At 42.5% G+C, this 19472-nt stretch overlaps 1 protein-coding gene across 2 annotated transcripts in view; it reads right to left on the bottom strand.

Annotated features, from left to right (window-relative positions):
* Nucleotides 1–19472, bottom strand: part of st18 (ST18 C2H2C-type zinc finger transcription factor) — a 429006-nt gene that overhangs the window by 63431 nt on the left and 346103 nt on the right. For both annotated transcript variants that reach the window (XM_043688314.2, XM_087986407.1), the window contains exons 15-16: nucleotides 15390–15505; nucleotides 11604–11666 (exon numbers count right to left, since the gene is read on the bottom strand). In XM_043688314.2, the coding sequence (XP_043544249.2) occupies nucleotides 11604–11666; nucleotides 15390–15505 (179 nt within the window). The remainder of the gene's footprint in view (nucleotides 1–11603; nucleotides 11667–15389; nucleotides 15506–19472) is intronic.

Genomic DNA, 19472 nt, shown 5'->3' with positions numbered 1-19472 from the left:
GTATTTGATAAAGACAAATGGGCTCAAACATGGGCGGCACGGTGGCACAGTGGTTAGCACTGCTGCCTCACAGCGCTTGAGACCCGGGTTCATTTCCCGCCTCAGGCGACTGACTGTGTGGAGTTTGCACGTTCTCCCCGTATCTGCGTGGGTTTCCTCCGGGTACTCCGGTTTCCTCCCACAGTCCAAAGATGTGCAGGTCAGGTGAATTGGCCATGCTAAATTGCCCGTAGTGTTAGCTAAGGGGTACATGTGGGGGCATGGGTGGGTTGCGCTTCGGCGGGGCGGTGTGGACTTGTTGGGCCGAAGGGCCTGTTTCCACACTGTAAGTAATCTAATCTAATCTAATCTAATCTAATCTAATCTAATCTAATCTAAAAAAGTGTAGGGACATTCTTAAGAAGGAAATCAGGAAAGAAAAGAGGATATATGAGATAGCTTGGCAGATGAGATGAATTGATTCTACATTAATAGTAAGAGAGTAACGAAGTAGAGGGTGGGGCCCCTTAAAGATAAAAGAGTGTTGAACCTAGGAGATGGGGAAGATATTAGATGGATATTTTGTGTCCATTTTTATTGTGGAGAAAGAAATAAAGGCTAGAAAACTCAGGGAAATAAATACTGATATTTTAAAAAAACAGTTCACATTAAAGAAGAGGAGGTTCTGGAGGTCTTAGATAATGTAAATGTGGATAAATCTCCGGGACCTGATCTAATTTCTCCCAGAATGGTGTGGGAAGTAAGGAAGGAAATTGTGGGGCCCCTTATAGAAATACTTGCATCATCTATAACTATGGGCAAGGTGCCTGATGACTGGAGGGTGGCTAATGGTGTGCCTTTGTTTAAGAAAGGTGGTAAGGAGAAACTGGGGAACGAGAATCCTGTGGGTCTGACTGTAGTAGGTAAGTTGCTGGAAGTGATTCTAAATGAAAGGATTTATAAAGAGTTAGAGAGGCAAAAATTGATTAGGAATAGTCAACTTAGTTTATGCGAGGAAAATCGTGTCTCACAAACTTAGTTGAGTTTTTTGAGGAGCAGAGTGGTAGGTGATGTTTACTTGGACTTTAGCAAAGCCTTTGACAATGTTCTGCATGGTAGACTAACTAGGAAAGTGAGGTCACATGGGATTCAGGGTGAGCTTGCAATTAGAAACATAATTCGCTTAACAGCAGGAAATAAAGAGTAGTGGTAGAAGGTTGCTTTCGGACTGGAGGCCTGTGACCAGTGGTATTCCACAGGGATCAGTTCTGGGTTCTGTTTTGTTTGCCATTTATATAAATGCTTTGGATGAGAATATAGATAGCATGGTTAGTAAGTTCATGAACAGATGGCACAGTGGCCAGTGAAGAACATTTTCTAAGATTATAAAGACATCTTGATCAAATGGGTCAATGGGCTGAAAAATAGCAGACGGAGTTCAATTTGGATAAAGGTGAGGTATTGCATTTTGATGCAACAAAGAGTGGTAGAACTTATACAATTAATAATAGGTTCTTCGGTAGTGTTGTTGAAATGAAGGACCTAGGGTTCAGGTATATAATTCTTCGAAGTTTGTATATCATATAGACAGGATGGTTAAAAGGCGTTTGGCAGGCTTGCCTTCATTTCTCAGTGCTTTGAATACAGGAGTTGGGAAGCCATGTTGAGGTTATACAGAACATCGGTAAGGCCTCTTCTGGAGTACTGTATCCAGTTCTGGTTGCCCTGTTATAGGAAGGATATTATTAAGTTAGACATGGTTCAGAAGAAATTCACCAGGATATTTCTGCATATGGAACGTTTGAGTTATGATGAATGGTTGGATAGGCTGAGACTTTTACCACTGAAGCATAGGAAGTTGAGAGGTGACCTGATAGACCATGAGTGGTATAAATAGAGTTAATGGTAGGTGTCGTTTCCCTAGGATGGGGGATTTCAAGACTGGAAGCATATTTTTAAGGTGAGAGGAAGGAGATTTTAAAAAGACACGAGAAGCAAATGTTTTGCACAGAGAGTGGTTCGTGTGTGGAGTGAACTTCCTGAGGAAGTGGTGAATGGGGGCATTGTTACAATGTTCAAAAGACACCTGGACTGGTACATGAATAGGAAAGGTTTATAGGAATGTGGGCCAGGAGCAGGCAGGTGGGACTAGTTTAGCTTGGGATTATGTTGGACATGGACTGGCTGGACTAAAAGTCTGTTTCTGTGCTGTATGGTTCATGACTCTAAGTGTTTATAACATGAACAGAACAAACAGCCAAAGTTCAGAGATTGGATACAGAGAAAACAGAATGAGCCAAATTTATTACAGGATGAGAACCTATAGAAAAGGAAATCTAACAAAGGCTGGTACAGAGTTGGAGACCTCGATAAAACAGAGACAAGGAAGTCAAGTGCAGAGTCAGAGGACTCACAGGTGGCAAGGAGTCAGAAATTGGGGTCAAAGACCCATGAGGTAAGAGATAATAAAGGGGTCAGCGCCCCAATGTTGCAGAAGAGAGAAACCAGCTGAAATAAGTGCAGGTACTCACAACAGAGTGAGAGCAGTAAATTGAAAGAACACAATAAAAATAGCACCATGCCCAGAGTGAGAGGTGGTACTAAAAAACGTTTTTAATAAATAATGGCCCAGGAGGCTCAACTGGTGCAGTGAGTTTTTTAAATTCATTCACAGGATGAGGCATTGCTAGCTAGGCCAGCATTTATTGCCCATCCCAAATTGCCCAGAGGGCAGTTAAGAGTCAACCACATTGCTGTGGGTCTGGAGTCACATGTAGGCCAGACCAGGTGAGTGAATCAGATGGGTTTTTCTGACAATCAATAATGGTTTCATGGTCAAAATTAGACTCTTAATTCCAGATATTTATTGAATTCAAATACCACCATTTGCCATGGTGAAATTCTAATCTGTGTCCCCAGAATATTACCTGCATCTCTGGATTAATAGTACAATGATAATATCACTAGACCATTTCCCCCCCAAGTAACTATTTGGTCTGGGATCCACAGGACAGAATTGCTGCCAGGTGGCATGGAAAGCTGAAGGGAAATGTACTTTAGACCTCATCAAGGCCACAGCGATAGTCAGCTGAATTAAACAGCTGAGAGTCAGAAAAAGACGAAGCTAAGTAATGTACTGGAGGAACTGAAGGAGAACTGGAGAAAGTAAGAGTCAAAGCATCAGAGCAAGAGCGAGAGTGGAGACACCAGGTGAATGTGTGGTACATTGGGACAGTTTCAGACGAATGCAATAGAGCGTACCAGGAGGGCAATACATAGTCAGTGATCAGAACACAGGCAATTCTCACAGAGCTCAAGGCTAGTCACAAATATGATTGCAATTGCACAAATGGTTTGATAATGATGGATTGGACCCCAAGCAGGCAGTGGGGGAGGTGGCCAAAGTCATTAGCAACTTGTTAAAGCAAAAGTGTAACATCGACCAATAGTTTGTTAATATGGCAAATTAAGAAACCAGTGACTCTTAGTGGCTCACTACAAAACCACCCCAATCACAGCACTGACAAAAGTGACTAGCCCTGAAACCATGGTGAGCAAAATATTTCATGGTATTGGACATTATTAGTGGATTTTGATGTATCTGCTTTCACCGACACTGCCAATATAAATTTGCCAGCAATACACATGGACCTGCTTGATTCAAGGTTTTCACAATTCTCCATCAATATTTTATCAAAGGCTGGCTAAAGGGCTGGAGATATTTTCTCAACTGTACTGCTTGATATTGTATGGGGACATTTGACCTGCAGACAGAGACAAGAACTGAATATCTGACACTGTTAGAGGAAAGGTTCACCCTCTCCATCACCCTAGGACTAAAAGTTAATTCCAAGAAGGTGCAGATGACTGAGTCCCACATCTCATTTTTGAGAACTGAACTGGTTTAGGGGAAAGGTGAAATAAGTAGGAAATCACATAGAGACCATAAGCTGTTTGTCCATCCTCAGGGATGTGAGCTCAGTGTGTTGTTTTCTGGGCTATGTAGGATGTGGTTGGAACCACGTCAATGGCTTCCCCACCAAAGCAGCCCCACTCTCCAGAATGCTATGTGGGAATGGACTGTGCAATACAAGGATGCCATTGCTGAATTAAAACAGACCCTAGTTTAGGGTGCCACACTGCAAATACCCAGTCCAGAACTTCCCTTTACCTTGGAATTCGCAGCCATAGGTGCCACACTGCAGCCATACATCTTAAAGAAACAATAAACTCAGATTGATCTCTTTCACCAGTAGAGCAGGGCTTCACTACTATGTGTGAGAAACACTTGCTAGCCATATTCTGGGTAGTACAACATTTTCTCTGTGCTATTGGCCTGAACCCCTTAACGATTCTAATGGAACAAACACCATTTAACTTTTGTTGGAAAGTGAGATTAAAGATGATACCAATCAATCAAAACCCCATAGCGTGCTGATCACTAATGTTACAAGATTGTGACATTATGGTTAAATGTACCCAAGTGACCACTTTCCTAGTTGACAATTTGAGCTATAGAGGAGAACCCCATGAAAGTCATGTAGTGGCAATAAATGTCCCCAAGAGATCATTCAAACAAAATGAAGGAAGACCCAAGGGAACCTGGGAAGCAGAAGAGAAATCCTTCCAGAAGAATATTTATATTTCAGTCCTTAACGATGGAGGATGGGACACCAAAATATAGGATGTGGTATATATATAATATGAAGAAACACAAAGTGAGCACTGATGCTTCCCAACAAAATGAGTGCTCAGACTGATGAACTAGCAGCTGTAGTTTACATGGTCAGCCATCCTGAAAAATGTGGGCTCCCATCAGACATATAATGAGACAACAACATCTATATTTGCAACAGTTTATCTGACTCTCTGGCACTGTGGGAAGGTAAAGGATTCATCTCTACCAACGGAAACCATTACCATTTGCATCCCTTTCAAATTTATTATTCAAACTGCCCAAGGTCACGCATATGGAATCATTAAGGTTAGAACTCATCATTGAATGTCCCCAAGTGGGAACATAAGGGCAGGTGAATTGGCTAAGTAGGATGCCCATGAAAGAGAACCATGGCAGCATCCCCATTCCAGAAAAAGCAGATGCCATCACTGTGAGACAAACCAAGGTTGAAGATCGGGTACAGGTCAGAGCAGCGATGATGAGTTAAAGCAAATACAGAGTCATCTTTGGACAGAAGTAATGTTTGACAGGGTTAAAGGACTGTGTTGATGGCCAGAAATATGAAAATGCATGATGCATTATGTCAAGAATTGTATCATCTGTGCCCAGAACAAATCAGACAAGTATGCCAATAAAGAAAAGTTAAGGCATACTGGGCTAGTAGCAGGACCATGGATTGACCTTCAAGTAGAATTTAGCCCCCTACCATCCTGTAAAGTGGGTTATTACTGGATCCTGATCATTGTGGACATTTTTAGTAAATAAGTAGAGCATTCTCCACTTGAACAACTACGGTTAAAGTTCCAGTGGACATCTTAATTCAGCACGCTTTCATGAGATGGGGGTCTTCGCTGTAATATAGATCTGGAACAGAGAACCTATTTCACAGCCCAGGTAATGCAGCTGGTGATGAAGAGATGAAAAGGTTCCAGATCCTCAATCAAGCAGGATTGCATATAGGATAAATCATGCCTTGAAAGGGTGTCTGCAGAAGGTTGCCCAACAAAACAACTTGACCTGGAAGATAGTTTTATCTTTGTCCTCTTGCTCATAAAGAAATCACCCACCAGTTATACTGGATCCACCCTCATGTTCTAATAACCGTATGCCCCATGAACTATTAATAGGACTGGTCTTGACAGAGCCGTAGGTCTCTGCCATGAGAAAACTGAAAATTCTATTTGAAAATGTACAGGCTGCACACATAGCAGCAGTCATCAGAATGCCAAAAAGGAAAGAAACGGAGAAAGGTGTACTTTGATGGAAAGGAGAAGCCGGTAGAGCAGTGGGTGAATTTACACAGTTTCCAGCCAGGAACATTCTTGCCCCCACCAATCAGGTCTCACGTGGTGGTGGACAAGGCTAGCCTGTTCATGTGCAGTATTTTGCTGTATACAGAAAATAAAATAGGTGGTATCATGTAAATCAGTTAAAGGTTTATGGAGTCCAAAGTAACTGCCACCAAATCCATGTGCATTTAAGAGAACTGGAGAAGTGGATCCTCACCTGAATCCTAATCAAGATCCTGGACTAGTCATTGATCCAGACGCAATCTAAATTCCTGGTCCCGATCCAGGACCAACCCCAGTTTCCAATCCAGACCAGGATCCTGGACCAGCCCTGGACACAGTCCCACCTGAGGTCTCAACCTCAGGAATTAAACCAAACCTGATCCTACCAATTCTGGTCAGAAGAGGTAGCCTCAGTATGCAGCAGCCCTGAAATGAAAGGGATAATGAGCTCTATCCACCTGTGAAAGTGTCCTATGTGGCACTGTAGCCCAGAGATTGGACTACCTTTATGAAGGCAGTGATACCGACACTTCTCTGAGACATGATGGAAAAGCAAGTCCCTGGCAGCAGAACCTTCCTAAACTGGTGGCACGGGTACACTCACATGCATGTGCATTCGCACGCACACACATGAGATTCTCAAAATGGTACTTTGTTCTCACTGGTACAGAGCATTGTATAGATCGTTTTGACAGTGACCTTTCAGCAACTTGCTGAGTTTATCAACAGAAAAAGCTTCCATCTCATCTATTTTCACCTTACCTGAGGCCAGTGATATCAGAATTTGAAGGTGTGTGCTAAATATCCTGGGAGCTGCTATGATACTTAAACATTAGAGAACACATAGGTTTCTACCTCCTTACAAAATTCTCATGCCTTGGACTGCTGGGAGATTAGGATTGCCTTCTTCAAACATGGTTGATAATACCTTTACCAAGTTCTCTGACAACTCTTAGCACAATGATACAATGCTGCACATTCTTTCACCGGGGCCAATGTGGCGATGCCTGGACCAGTCACACTGGACTTTGCAGCACAGACCAGGAAAGGGGTCCTTCATTAGTGAGAATACCACACCCCCTCGACAGTCATCAATATCACATTTCAAGGGGTCCTGATGTGTGAGGCCATCTGCAGTCAAGGAGTCAGTTGCTTGTGCGAAATGATAAATGCTTGGCCATGACAATTTTTTCATCCTTGGAATGTCTGAAGAAGCTGCTCATTTTACAAATGGGTACAACTTCACCAGATCTGACAGTGAAGATTTCACTAAAACAGTCAAATTAAACGTCCAAGTTCATATATAATTTTAAAAAGTGCAAGAAACATTGCAATGATCTTCACTTAGGTTCCCTCAGTAAGTTTTTCCTATCTCTTCTCGAACACTCTCTCCAAGAGCAAACCCAACATCTACAGCTGGTTTGAAAGGACCCTATTCTGTATTTGACCCAACTGGTCTGGAAGACTGGGAGAAAGTGAGGACTGCAGATGCTGGAGACCAGAGTTTGAAAAGTGTGGTGCTGGAAAAGCGCAGCAGGCCAGGCAGCATCCGAGGAGCAGGAGAATCGACGTTTCGGGCATAAGCCCTTCAGATATGAGGCTGGTGTGCCAAGTGGGCTGAGATAAAAGGTGGGGGGGGGGGGGGGGAATTTGGGGGAGGGGCGCTGGGAATACAATAGATGGAAGGAGGTGAGGGTGAAGTTGATAGGCCGGAGAGGGGGTGCGGGCGGAGAGGTCGGGAAGGAGATTGTAGGTCAAGAGAGCGGTGCTGAATCCAGGGGTTGGGACTGAGATAAGGTGGGGGGAGGGGAAATGAGGAAACTGGAGAAATCTACATTCATCCCGTGTGGTTGGAGGGTTCCTAGGCAGAAGATGAGGCGCTCTTCCTCCAGGCGTCATGTGGCCAGGGTCTGGCGATGGAGGAGGCTAAGGACCTGCATGTCCTTGGCAGAGTGGGAGCGGGAGTTAAAGTGTTCAGCCACAGAGCGGTTGGGTTGGTTGGTGCAGGTGTCCCAGAGGTGTTCCCTGAAATGTTCCGCAAGTAGGCAGCCTGTCTCTCCAATGTAGAGGAGGCCACATCGGGTGCAGCGGATGCAGTAAATGATGTGTGTGGAGGTGCAGGTGAATTTGTGACGGATATGGAAGGATCCACTGGGGCCTTGGAGGGAGGTGAGGGGGGAGCTGTGGGCGCAAGTTTTGCACTTCTTGTAGTTGCAGGGGAAGGTGCCGGGAGTGGAGGTTGGGTTGGTGGGGAGTGTGGACCTGATGAGGGAGTTGCGGAGGGAGTGGTCTCTCCAGAACACTGATAGGGGTGGGCAGGGAAATATATCCCTGGTGGTGAGGTCTGTTTGGAGTTGGCGGAAATGACGGAGGATGATACGATGTATAAGGAGGTTGGTGGGGTGGAAGGTGAGGACCAGTGGGGTTCTGTCCTGGTGGCGATTGGAGGGGCGGGGCTCAAGGGCAGAGGTGCGGGAAGTGGAGGAGATGCGGTGGAGAGCATCGTTGACCACGTCGGAGGGGAAATTGCGGTCTTTGAAGAAGGAGGCCATCTGGGTTGTTCGGTATTGAAATTGGTCCTCCTGGGAGCAGATGCGGCGGAGGCGAAGGAATTGGGAATATGGGATGGCGTTTTTACAGGGGGCAGGGTGGGAGGAGGTGTAATCTAGGTAGCTGTGGGAGTCGGTCAGTTTGTAGTAAATGTCTGTTGAGTCAGTCGCCTGAGATAGAAATGGAGAGGTCTAGGAAGGGGAGGGAGGAGTCTGAGACGGTCCAGGTAAATTTGAGGTCGGGATGGAAGGTGTTAGTAAAGTGGATAAACTGTTCAACCTCCTTGTGGGAAGACTGAGCCCTTCATTTCCAGGGTTATTTGGGCCAAGAGAGCACAGGTTTGCCGAAAGTATCCTGCCTAGTTGCAGGCTCACATTCCTCAGCTTGGTCCGGTGTATGGCTCCTCTTCGCAATGGGTGCTTTCTGGCACCACACCATTTCCTTGTGTTGAATGGACTCCTGCAATAAGGTCAGGCTCCATTGTCTCACATTCACCTGATCAGTAATGCTGATCACTTATAGCTACAGTAATAATGTGCAAGTCTGTAGACACAGCTGATTGACACAGAGTTGGACCTGGATCTCCATGGCTGTCACCAAGCTATCCATGGAGGCAACCAGACAGAAGCACGCTGGAGCTAGTGCAGAACTGATAACACTGGTGGACTCCTCTATCCTTGTGTCTAGTTTGCTGACTGCCTGTCACAAACATGTCTGGTGTTCCTCTGCCAATCTGTGCATTTTGATGAGTGGTTGAGTCCATGGAATCATCTTCTGCCTGGGGCAGAGCATGTACATGGTTTCCAGCAATGCTCTAAGTGTCAGAAACCTGGAGCATTTCTTCCTTGACTAATTGCAGAGTTGTGTTAGTGATGTGCTCACTAAGTCTAATTTAGATAGTGTATCCACTGAAGTGAAAGTCAGGGAACTGGTGGAAGATGCACATGAAAGCCTTGCTTGTGCATCCTCTTAGGATTCACAGGCTTCTTCCTCAGAGTTGAGGGAAGTTGAGATGAGCAGAGTTGAGGATTTCCACAGCTGACCTCTTAGAGGCTGAGTGCTTTAATGGCTACATAAGTGAAGAGACAACATTAGTTGAGTAAGAGTGATAATACAATTTCAGAATGGCTTAACATTGGTGATAATGGGAAAGTAGGACAGCACAGCACAATGAGCTTTACTGGGTTACTTGGCCTTGAAGTCTTGGTCTTCCTTCACGAGTGGTCGTGCTTTTCTCTGGTAAATTGCAACATAACTTCCTTATATGGGGTGAGGAACCAAATGCCCACCCTCTCCCTGTCATAAGCTGGCTTTAATTCTCTCATTCCAGTTGTGAGACAATATTTCCAAAAATGAGATGAAAAAGGAAGAATCCAATATGAAACAAGTTGATGGGAAAACTAATTACTGCAGATGCTGGAATCTGTACAGGAAACAACAAATGCTGGAGATCAGAGTGGGCAAGGCAGCATCCATGGAAAGAAAGAAAGCTAATTTACTGAACCTAGACTGTTCATCAGAGCTGAAGTAGTGTGGAGCATTTATGCAATAGTTGGGGGAGTGGGGAAGTGGAGTGCTAGAGGAAGAATGTTGATAGTTCAGGTTAAGTGATCAGAATGTGAGAATGACAGAAAAATGGAGTGTCTAACTGCCAGATTGGAAAGAACGGGTAATCCCTCCGGAATGGGTGGAGGGGAAAGAGGACACGGTGACACAGAATGTAACAAGTAAAACTAAAAGAAAGGGAAGGATTTTTTTATTTAGAATCCCTACAGTGTGGAAACAGGCCATAAGACCCAACAAGTCCACTTCAATCCTCTGAAGAGTAACTCACCCAGACCCGTTCATCTATCCTCTTACTCTACATTTCCACTGACCAATGCACCAAACTTAACTTCACCTAACCTGCACATCTTTGGACTGTTGGAGGAACCCGGAGCAAACCCACGCAGACATGGGGAGAATGTGCAAACTCTATACAGACAGTCGCCTGAGGCTAGAATCAAACACGGGTCCCTGGAGCTGTGAGGCAGCAGTGCTCACCACTCAGCTACCATGCCACCCTAGCCACTATACCGGAGTGGGTTTACAATTTGAAGCTATTGAACTCAAGATTAAGTTCAGAAGGTTGTAAGGTGCCTCGCCTGGTGATGAGATGTTGTTCCTCCAGTTTGGACTGTGATTCACAGGAGCATTGCAGCATACCAAGGACAGACATGTGGGCAGGATGTTGTGTTAAAATAACCAGCTATGGCAAGGTTAGGGTCATGCTTGTGCTTGGAAAGCTATGGGAAAATTACTATTGATGATACAGAAGTTGGTCAGGTGGTAAAGTCCCCAGTGAGTAGGAAGTACAGAGGGCAGGAAGAGTTAGTGTTTTTGGGAAGACTAGGTGGGTGAAAGCTATTTAATACACATAATAGTTGGATAGTTGAATAATTGAATAGTAAGAGGTTGTAGCCCATGAGCTTTGGTGAGGTGCGCATGCAGTGGCAGAATGCCTGGTGACCCTGTGATGTGAGGTAGTAGAGAGAAGATGGTGTCACTTTTCGCAGGAGGAGTGCAGAAAATCAGTGACCTTCTTTCTGGAAAAACAGCACTGCCATGGACAACTGGCTTTCTCCAGGTGCACTGAGTTTGGTGGCAGGGCCTGTTTTACCAGTCAGCAAGAATAGGCACTGCCATCCTTTCTACCATCTCATCCATCAGCACTTCCAACCCTCTGCAGATGAACCGTGGAGCTAACTTGCCTTTCTGGGTTATTTCCTTTAGGATAATAGTGCAGGAGCACAGTGTGACTTTCTACCTTGAAGCGTTTTAAAAATGGAGCCAGCAGCATGAAGGCTGCAGCAGCGAGTGAGCATTTCCACCCCTCCTGCCACATGACTCCATGAGGCGAGCACCGGATGAAGAGCAAAGGATTGCATGAGAAAAGACAAAAGACATTCTGGTGATGGCAGAGTGAGCTTATTGAATCTCACTCAAAAATGAAAAAGTAAGCAGGCTAATGTAGCAGCCCATTGCAATAAACACTACTAAAGTATTCATGATTTATGTTTCAAGAAATTAATGTTTCTTTGGGATGCTGGGATGCTTTCACATACCTGCGGTGGGATGCATAATTTCCAGTTACGTGGCCACTACCGTCACATCCTGGGGTTGGGCAACTAGGAAACAACATTACAAAGAAAAAATGATCAAATTGACAGCATAAGACAAAATATCTCCAGGCGTTTAAGAATATACAATCATTACTCCATATGTGTGAGGGGTCTGTTCCCGAGAACCCTGCAAATGATGAAATTTGTAAGTTAAAATAGGTTAAAATGATTAAAAATATCACAGATACATGATTTTTGCCTGTGCATGTTAATTTCTGTTGTTACTTATTTTTTGGTACGTATTGGTGAATTTGTGATTTGTGATTTCACAGATACAGAAGATTTACTGAAATTATTTCAATCAAAAATATCCATGCCTAAATATTCCAGGAAGGTGATTAAGATACAATTTCACTACTAAGAATTTGTACTATGATTTAATATTTTGGCTTTGCATTTAATGGTAACTCTAAAGTCTGAATAATTGATATTTTGTTAACAGTCTAAAGGAAATCATTTGTAACCACTTATCACATAGAGTTTTTGCTATCCATTAGTGATTATTTTACACCTGTAGAAAGGGGGAAAGCAAATCTGTAAATCAGGAGGGTTCCTACATATACAAGAAGCTCAAGATTCGAACAATAGTTTCCAGCGGTTTCTTCACAATAATTACTTTTGGAAATTAGAAAGTCTCATTTCAAAATAAATAGATAAATAAAGACGTCTATTCATCAGGGCACTTTCCATGGTCTCAGTACGTTGTAAAATGATTTGCAGCCCAAGGAGTGCGCTCAAAATGAAATCACTGTTGTAGGGAAATACAGCAGTTAATTTCCAAAGAGTAAGGTCCGACAAACTGGAGTGAGATAATACTCAATCCATTCATCCTATGACAATTTTGGTGGCGAGTTTAGCATTGACCAGGATTTCCCTTGTTTTTCTTCAAACAGTACCATGGGATTACTTATGCCAGCCTGACTGTGCAGATAGGTCCTTGGGTCAATAACTCATTGAGGATGGGCAAACTAAGAAAAGAATGGAAGTTCGAACAAAGGGAGTCTGGATGGTAACCTGTAACTAGTTGAGTGCCACAGGGATCATTGCCAGGGCCACAATTATTTCCAATATATATTATTGACTTGGATGAGGGAAGTGAGTGCCAAGTTTCTGGATGACACAAAAGTAGGTGGGAACCAAGTGGCGATGATGGCACAAAGAATCCACTGAGGAATATAGACAGGTTAAGCAAGTGGGTAAAAACTTGGCAGATGTAAAATCATGTGGGAAAATGTGTAGTTATGCATTTTGACAGGAAGAATGGAGAAGCTGAATATTATTTAAGTGAAGAAAGATTGCAGTAAGCTACACCACAGAAATTTGGGGGATCTCATCATAAATCATTCAAAGCTAGTATTCAAGTTCAGCAGCTAATACCAAACACATGTAATGTTAGCTATATTTCAAAGTGAAAAGAGTATAAAACTGGGAAGTGGAGCTAAAACTGTATAAAGCACTACTGTACTCAGATCATAGCTGAAATACCGTGAACAGCTTTGGTCCCCTTACCTAAGTAAAATTACACTAGTATTGCTGGCAGTCCAGAGAAGTTGATCCTAATAAAGGATAGGTTTTCTTAATAAAGAGAGATTGAATAAGTTGAACTTGTGCTCATTGGAGTTTAGAAGAATAAATGGTGACCTTATTGAAACATGCAGGATTCTTTGGGGACTTGGAGGGAGGTGTGGAGAGGTTGTTTTCCCTTGTGAGAGAATCAAGGACCAGGTGACATAATCTCGGAATAAAGGGTTTTCCATAAAAGATGAGATGAAAACATCTTCTCTCAGTGGATAGTAGAATCCTTTACCACAGAGAGCATTTGAGGCTGGGTCATTATGAATAATCGGAGTTGAGATGGACAGAGTTTAATCAGTAAGGGAATCAAGAATTAGTAGGAAAAAGAAGTGAGGATTATCAGATCAGCCATGATTTCTTTGAATGGTGGAACAAACTGTGGGCTGAATGGTCTACTCCTGGTCCTACGTCTTATGATTTTATCTGAAAAATGACATCAAGCAACAAATGACTTCCTTGTAGATGTTCCAGCCTTGAAACCTGTTGCGCTGTGCTGATGGATTGATAAGTGTAAATCAGCATTTGAACTGAATGCAAGTCAAATTTTCTGTATTTAAAATACATGATGGTTGGGACTTATCCTTGTATAAGCAAAGCATTTTACATAATTTCACCACAATTTATGAAAGAGTCCTGCTGTAGGGTTACATGGGAAAATTTTACAAACACATTTTACGTATTTGTTTAGGGAATAATACTAGTTTAGTATGATTTCATGTGTGATACTTTTCAAATTTTGAATTTACTCCTTCAAACATTCTGCCAATCCATGGTTTGAGCACAGAAAAGGAACTGGGCGTCATTAAGAGATTTTGAAACAAAAATAAGCATTTGACACTTTTTGTGAAAATAACGATATTAGTTGAATCATGGAGTTCCAGGTGAGATTGCGACTGAAGCAGTAATAGATAAATGGATAATACAGAATCTCTTGTTTTTGCAGAAAGCAAGAGGAGCATGACAGTGGTCTCCTTATGCTCCGGAATCATTTATGATTTTATGATCAAAGTGAAAAGGGAATCTCTGTCAATCGAGCTTCTTTAATTAAATGAAGAACTGAAAGAAATAAAACTTGTCTCACTCCATCAAAGGACATGGAGAAGATGTGAACATTTAAACACTGAGAGAAATTGAAGGTTTAAGCATTATAACAATGTAATCTGTGGGTTATGATAAATGTGGAAGTATAGCCAAATGGAAATGATAAAGTAATTGGCATAGTGATAGAATATGTCCGTAACATACACCTCAAAATAATCTATAGTTTTCTTGAAACATTCTTGGTTTGCAATATGTGAGTTGACATACTGCTGCAGTATTTGCCCTGTTAGCCACTGCTGGCATCTTGTGATATCTGCTTCCTCTACCAGTATTTGGCACCAGGTAATAGTTATTTGAGATTGTTCACTGCTACCTATCCACCTTTCTCTGTACTATGTCTAGACCCTATCTAATGAGCAATATTAGAGAAAAAGCACTTGTGAATCTAAAAGATGTACTATTATTTATTGTTTATTTCATGATTACAGTCTGTACTGGAAACAGTAAGGAGCAGCATGGTGGTTCAGTGGTTAGTATCGCTGCTTCACAGTGCCAGGCACTTGGGTTCAATTCCATTTTCAGGTGACTGTCTTTGTGGAGTTTGCATATTCTCCTTGTGTCTGCAAGGGTTTCCTCCCACAGTCCAAAGATATGCAGCTAAAATGGATTAGCTATGCTAAATTGCCCACTGTGTTCAGGGATATGTAGGTTGGTGGATTAGCCATGGGAAATGCAGGATTATAGGGATGGGGTTGGTATAGGTGGAATGCTCTTCGGACGGTCAGTGTGGTCTTGATGGGTTGAATGGTCTGCTTCCACACTGTGGGGATTCTATGATTCTAAATGGAAATTTGGGACACTGGGATTCCACACAGACAGTTACCCAGGGTGGAATCAAACCCAGATTCCTAGCACGGTAAGGCAGTAGTGCTAACCACTGCGCCACCCCATTACTTTGACATTAATGCAAAAAAAACTTTGAATTTGCTTTGACTCCTTATATATCACCCTTCCCAAAGTCAATCCACCCCCATTGCTTTTTTTGTACCTGTAATGTTCATTCTTTTAAAATAATAGCTACATGTCTTTGTACACAGGTAGGTCATGACTCACGTTATGAGCTCTTTCTTTGAATCTTTGCTCAGAGCTTTGGACTGTGAACTTGTGACAGTCACCTCACCAGGGTACCTCCTTTCTTCCATACCTTCTTCTGGGCCAATGTCTTCTTTCTGCAATCACAACAAATCAAATAATACAAAATACATATATAGTCGAATTTCCAGTGCAAATTGTTATCCAACATTTAAAGTGTTTTTTTTTATTGAGTTTCTGCTCAAACACATTAGTATATTTCCAAATGTAAATTCTGTCATGAACAAATGCTTAAATCATTTTTAAAAAACTTGAGAAAATGAAAAGTTGAAAAAATATAAATTTACAAAAGCTTTAGTAAGTACTCCTTAATATATTTGAAAGAAGTAATTTGCCACTAATGTTCCAGAAGTGACACACCTTAGTGGATAGTACTGCTGCCTCACAATGCCAGGGACCCAAGTTTGATTCCAGCCTAGGGCGACTACCTGTGTGAGGTTTACGCATTCTTCCCGTGTCTTCATGGGTTTCCTCTGGGTGCTCTGGTTTCCTCCCACAATCCAAAGATATGCAGGTAGGTGAATTGGTCATGCTAAATTGCCCCATAGTTTCAGGAATGTGTAGATTAGGTGCATTAGTCAGGGGTTCATGTGGAGTGATGGGGTAGGGGAATGGGTCTGCATGGGTTACTCTTCGAGGAACGGTGTGAACTTGTTGGGCCAAATGGCCTGTTTCAACAATGTAGGGATTCTATGAAAAAATATTGTAATATCATAGAAACACATTGGCCAGGATTTACTGTAACCAGAAAATATATATTTTTCATTAAACTTTCCCTGGCACATTTAATCTCCACTAGTGTTTGCACAGTAAGTTGCCATAAGTGGGACTTCAAAATGAACTAGTGCCCTCTACAGGGGAGGTCTGATCTGTGTGAACAGGGTAACCAACAAGCATATCCTTAATCAATTAGGTTGACCAATCATTAATGGACAGGGAATATAAATTACTTAATTCAATATCAAGTTAGGTGTAGAATCAAAATAAGGAAAATGAAAAATGGGTTAACTCAGTACAAACAGAGGAATGGCAGAAAGAAAAACAAACTGTTCTTGAAATATCTTGAAACATCGTTTTTTTCAGGTAATTACAGGCCGGTGAGTCTCCCGTCAGTGGTGGGGAAGCTGTTGCAGAAGATTCTGAGGGACAGTATTTATTCATGTTTGGAAGCAAATGGACTTGTTGTGAGGGGAAGGTCGTGTCTCACCAACTTGTTTGCATTTTTTGAGGAGGTGACAAGAACAATTGATGAGGGAAAGCAGTGGATATTGTCAAAATGGACTTTAGCGAGGCACTTGATAAGGTGCTTCATGGTACAGATCCAGGATGCGATGGTTGGATGGATACAAAACTGGCTTGGTCATAGAAGACAGAGGGCAGTGTGGAAGGGTGCTTTTCATAAAGGAGATAAATAACTCGTGATGTTCTGCAGGGATCAAAGTGCTGGGACCTTTCTTGCTTGTAATATATATAAATGATCTGGAGGAAAATGCAGGTGGGTCTGATTAGTAAGTTGGGAAGAGTTGCAGATAGTTATGAGGCTTGTCAAAGGGTACAGCAGGATATTGATAGATTGCAGATTTAGGCAGAGAAATGGCAGATGGAGTTTAATCTGGACAAATATGAGGTGATGCATTTTGTAAGATCAAATTCAGGCACAAGTTATGCAGTAAATGGCAGAACCCTTAGGAACGTTGACATACAGAGGGATCTGGGCATACAGGTCCACAGACCCCTGAAAGTGGAAACACAGGTGGATAAGGTGGTCAAGAAGGCATAGAGCATGCTTGCCTTCATCGGCTAGGCATTGACTATAAAAGTTGGTGATTATGTCATAGCTGTACAAAACTTTAGTTCGGCCACAGTTGGAATACTGCATGAGTTCAAGTTGTCCCACTATCAGAAGGATGTGGATCCTTTGGAAAGTGTGCAGAGAGGGGTTTACCAGTATGTTACCTAGTCTGGAGGTTTTAGTTGTGAGGAGATGTTGGATAAACTTAGATTGTTTTCACTGGAAAGATAAAGGCAAAGGGGTGACCTGATAGGGGTCTACAAAATTATGAGAGGCATAGATAGGGTGGATAGTCAGAGGCTTTTTCCCAGAGTGCAAAGGTCAACTATAAGAGGCACAGGTTCAAGGTGAGAGAGGAAAAGTTTAGGGGAGAAGTGCGTGAAAGCTTTCCACACAGAAGAACACATGCCAGTGGAGGTTGTGGAAGCAGGCACATTAGCAACGTTTAAGGCATATCTTGACAGACACATGAATGTGAGGCAAGCAGGAATAGATACCACACAGGAGCATTAAGTAATGGGTCTAAATAAAGAACAGGAATTGACACAGGCTTGGTGGGCTGAAAGGCATGTTTCTGTGCTTTTTTTTATTGTAATTAAAAATCGGGAGAAATATGACCCCAGATTTAAAAGAGTTTATTTCAAGTGCCTAAAAAATGATTTATCAGGCTATTAAAATAGATTACTAAAGTTGAAATGGACAGGTCCAAATTTCTGAGATGAGCTTAGTCCGAAGCTATATGTACAATAACTGCGTGTGCACAATACCTTGAAAAAAGGAATGAGACAATGAGATGGCGTTTCCCATCTATTAGGGAGGAGTACTGCAACTCAGGTAGCAACTTTTGTTTTTTCTTCATATCTTTTGCAGTTGTAGAGTCATAAAGCTGTACAGCATGGAAAATAACCTTCGATCCAACTCATCCATGCCAACCAGATATCTGAATTAATTTACTCCCATTTGCTAGCATTTGGCCCATATCCTTTTAAACATTTCCTATTCATGGACCCTTCCAGGTGCCTTTTAAATGTTGTAATTGTCCCAGCCTCCACCACTTCCTCTGATAGTTCATTCCATACGTGCACCATGTTCTGTGTGAAAAAAAGTTACCTCTTAGCTCCCTTTTAAATCTTTCCACTCTCACCTTAAACCTGTGCTCTCTAGTTTTGGACTCCCCCACCCTTGGGAAAAGATCTTGGCTATTTCACCCTATCTGTGCCCCTCATGATTTTATAAATTAACTTAAGGTTACCCATCAGCCTCCGACACTCCAGGGAAAACAGTCCCAGCCTGTTCAGCCTTTATTGCTCAAAATCCTCCAGCCTAGCAACATCCTTGTAAATTTTTTCTGAACACTTTCAAGTTTCACAACATCTTTCCTGTTGCAGGGAAACTAGAATTGAATGCAATATTCCAAAAGTGATCTAACTAATACCCTGTACAGCCTCAACATGACCTCCCAACTTCTATATTCAGTGCTCTGTCCAATAAAGGAAAGGATATCAAACACCTTCTTCACTATCCTGTCTATCTGCAACTCCACTTTCAAGGAACTTTGAAACTGCACTTCAAGGTCTCTTTGTTCAGCAACACTCTCCAGGACCTTACCAACAATTGTGTAAGTCTGCCCCGACTTGCCTTTCCAAACTTCAGCACCTCACATTTATCTAAATTAAACTCAATCTGCCACTCCTCGGCCCATTGGCCCATCTGATCAAGATCTCGTTGTATTCTTGGTAACCTTCTTCGCTGTCCACTACACCTCCAATTTTGGTGTCATCTTACTAATCATATCTCCTACGTTCACATCCAAATCATTTATATAAATGATGAAAAGCAGTGGACCCAGCACTAACCCTTGTGGCACACCACTGGTCACAGGCCTCCAGACAGAAAAACAACCCTCCACCACTTTGTCTCTTACCTTCAAAGTTAAAAATAACACAGCACCAGGTTATAGTCCAACAGGTTTATTTGGAAGCACTAGCTTTTGGAGCGCTGCTCCTTCATCAGGTAGTTATTCTAAATAAATATGTTGGACTATAACCTGGTGTGTGATTTTTAACTTTGTCCGCCCCAGTCCAACACTGGATCCTCAACATCATTCTTCCTTTGAGCCAGTTCTGTATCCAAATGTCTAGTTCTCCCTGTATTCCATGTGATCTAATCTTGCCAACCAGTCTACCATGCCGAACCTTGTCAAACGCCTTACTGAAGTCCATAAAGATTATGTCCACCACTCTGCCTTCATC

This window comes from Chiloscyllium plagiosum, unplaced genomic scaffold (genome assembly GCF_037043375.1).
Source record: "Chiloscyllium plagiosum isolate Xiang-an unplaced genomic scaffold, Cpla_swu_hap1 HiC_scaffold_4, whole genome shotgun sequence".
Classification (NCBI taxonomy): Eukaryota; Metazoa; Chordata; class Chondrichthyes; order Orectolobiformes; family Hemiscylliidae; genus Chiloscyllium; species Chiloscyllium plagiosum.
This window is presented reverse-complemented; position numbering and strand designations above follow the sequence as displayed.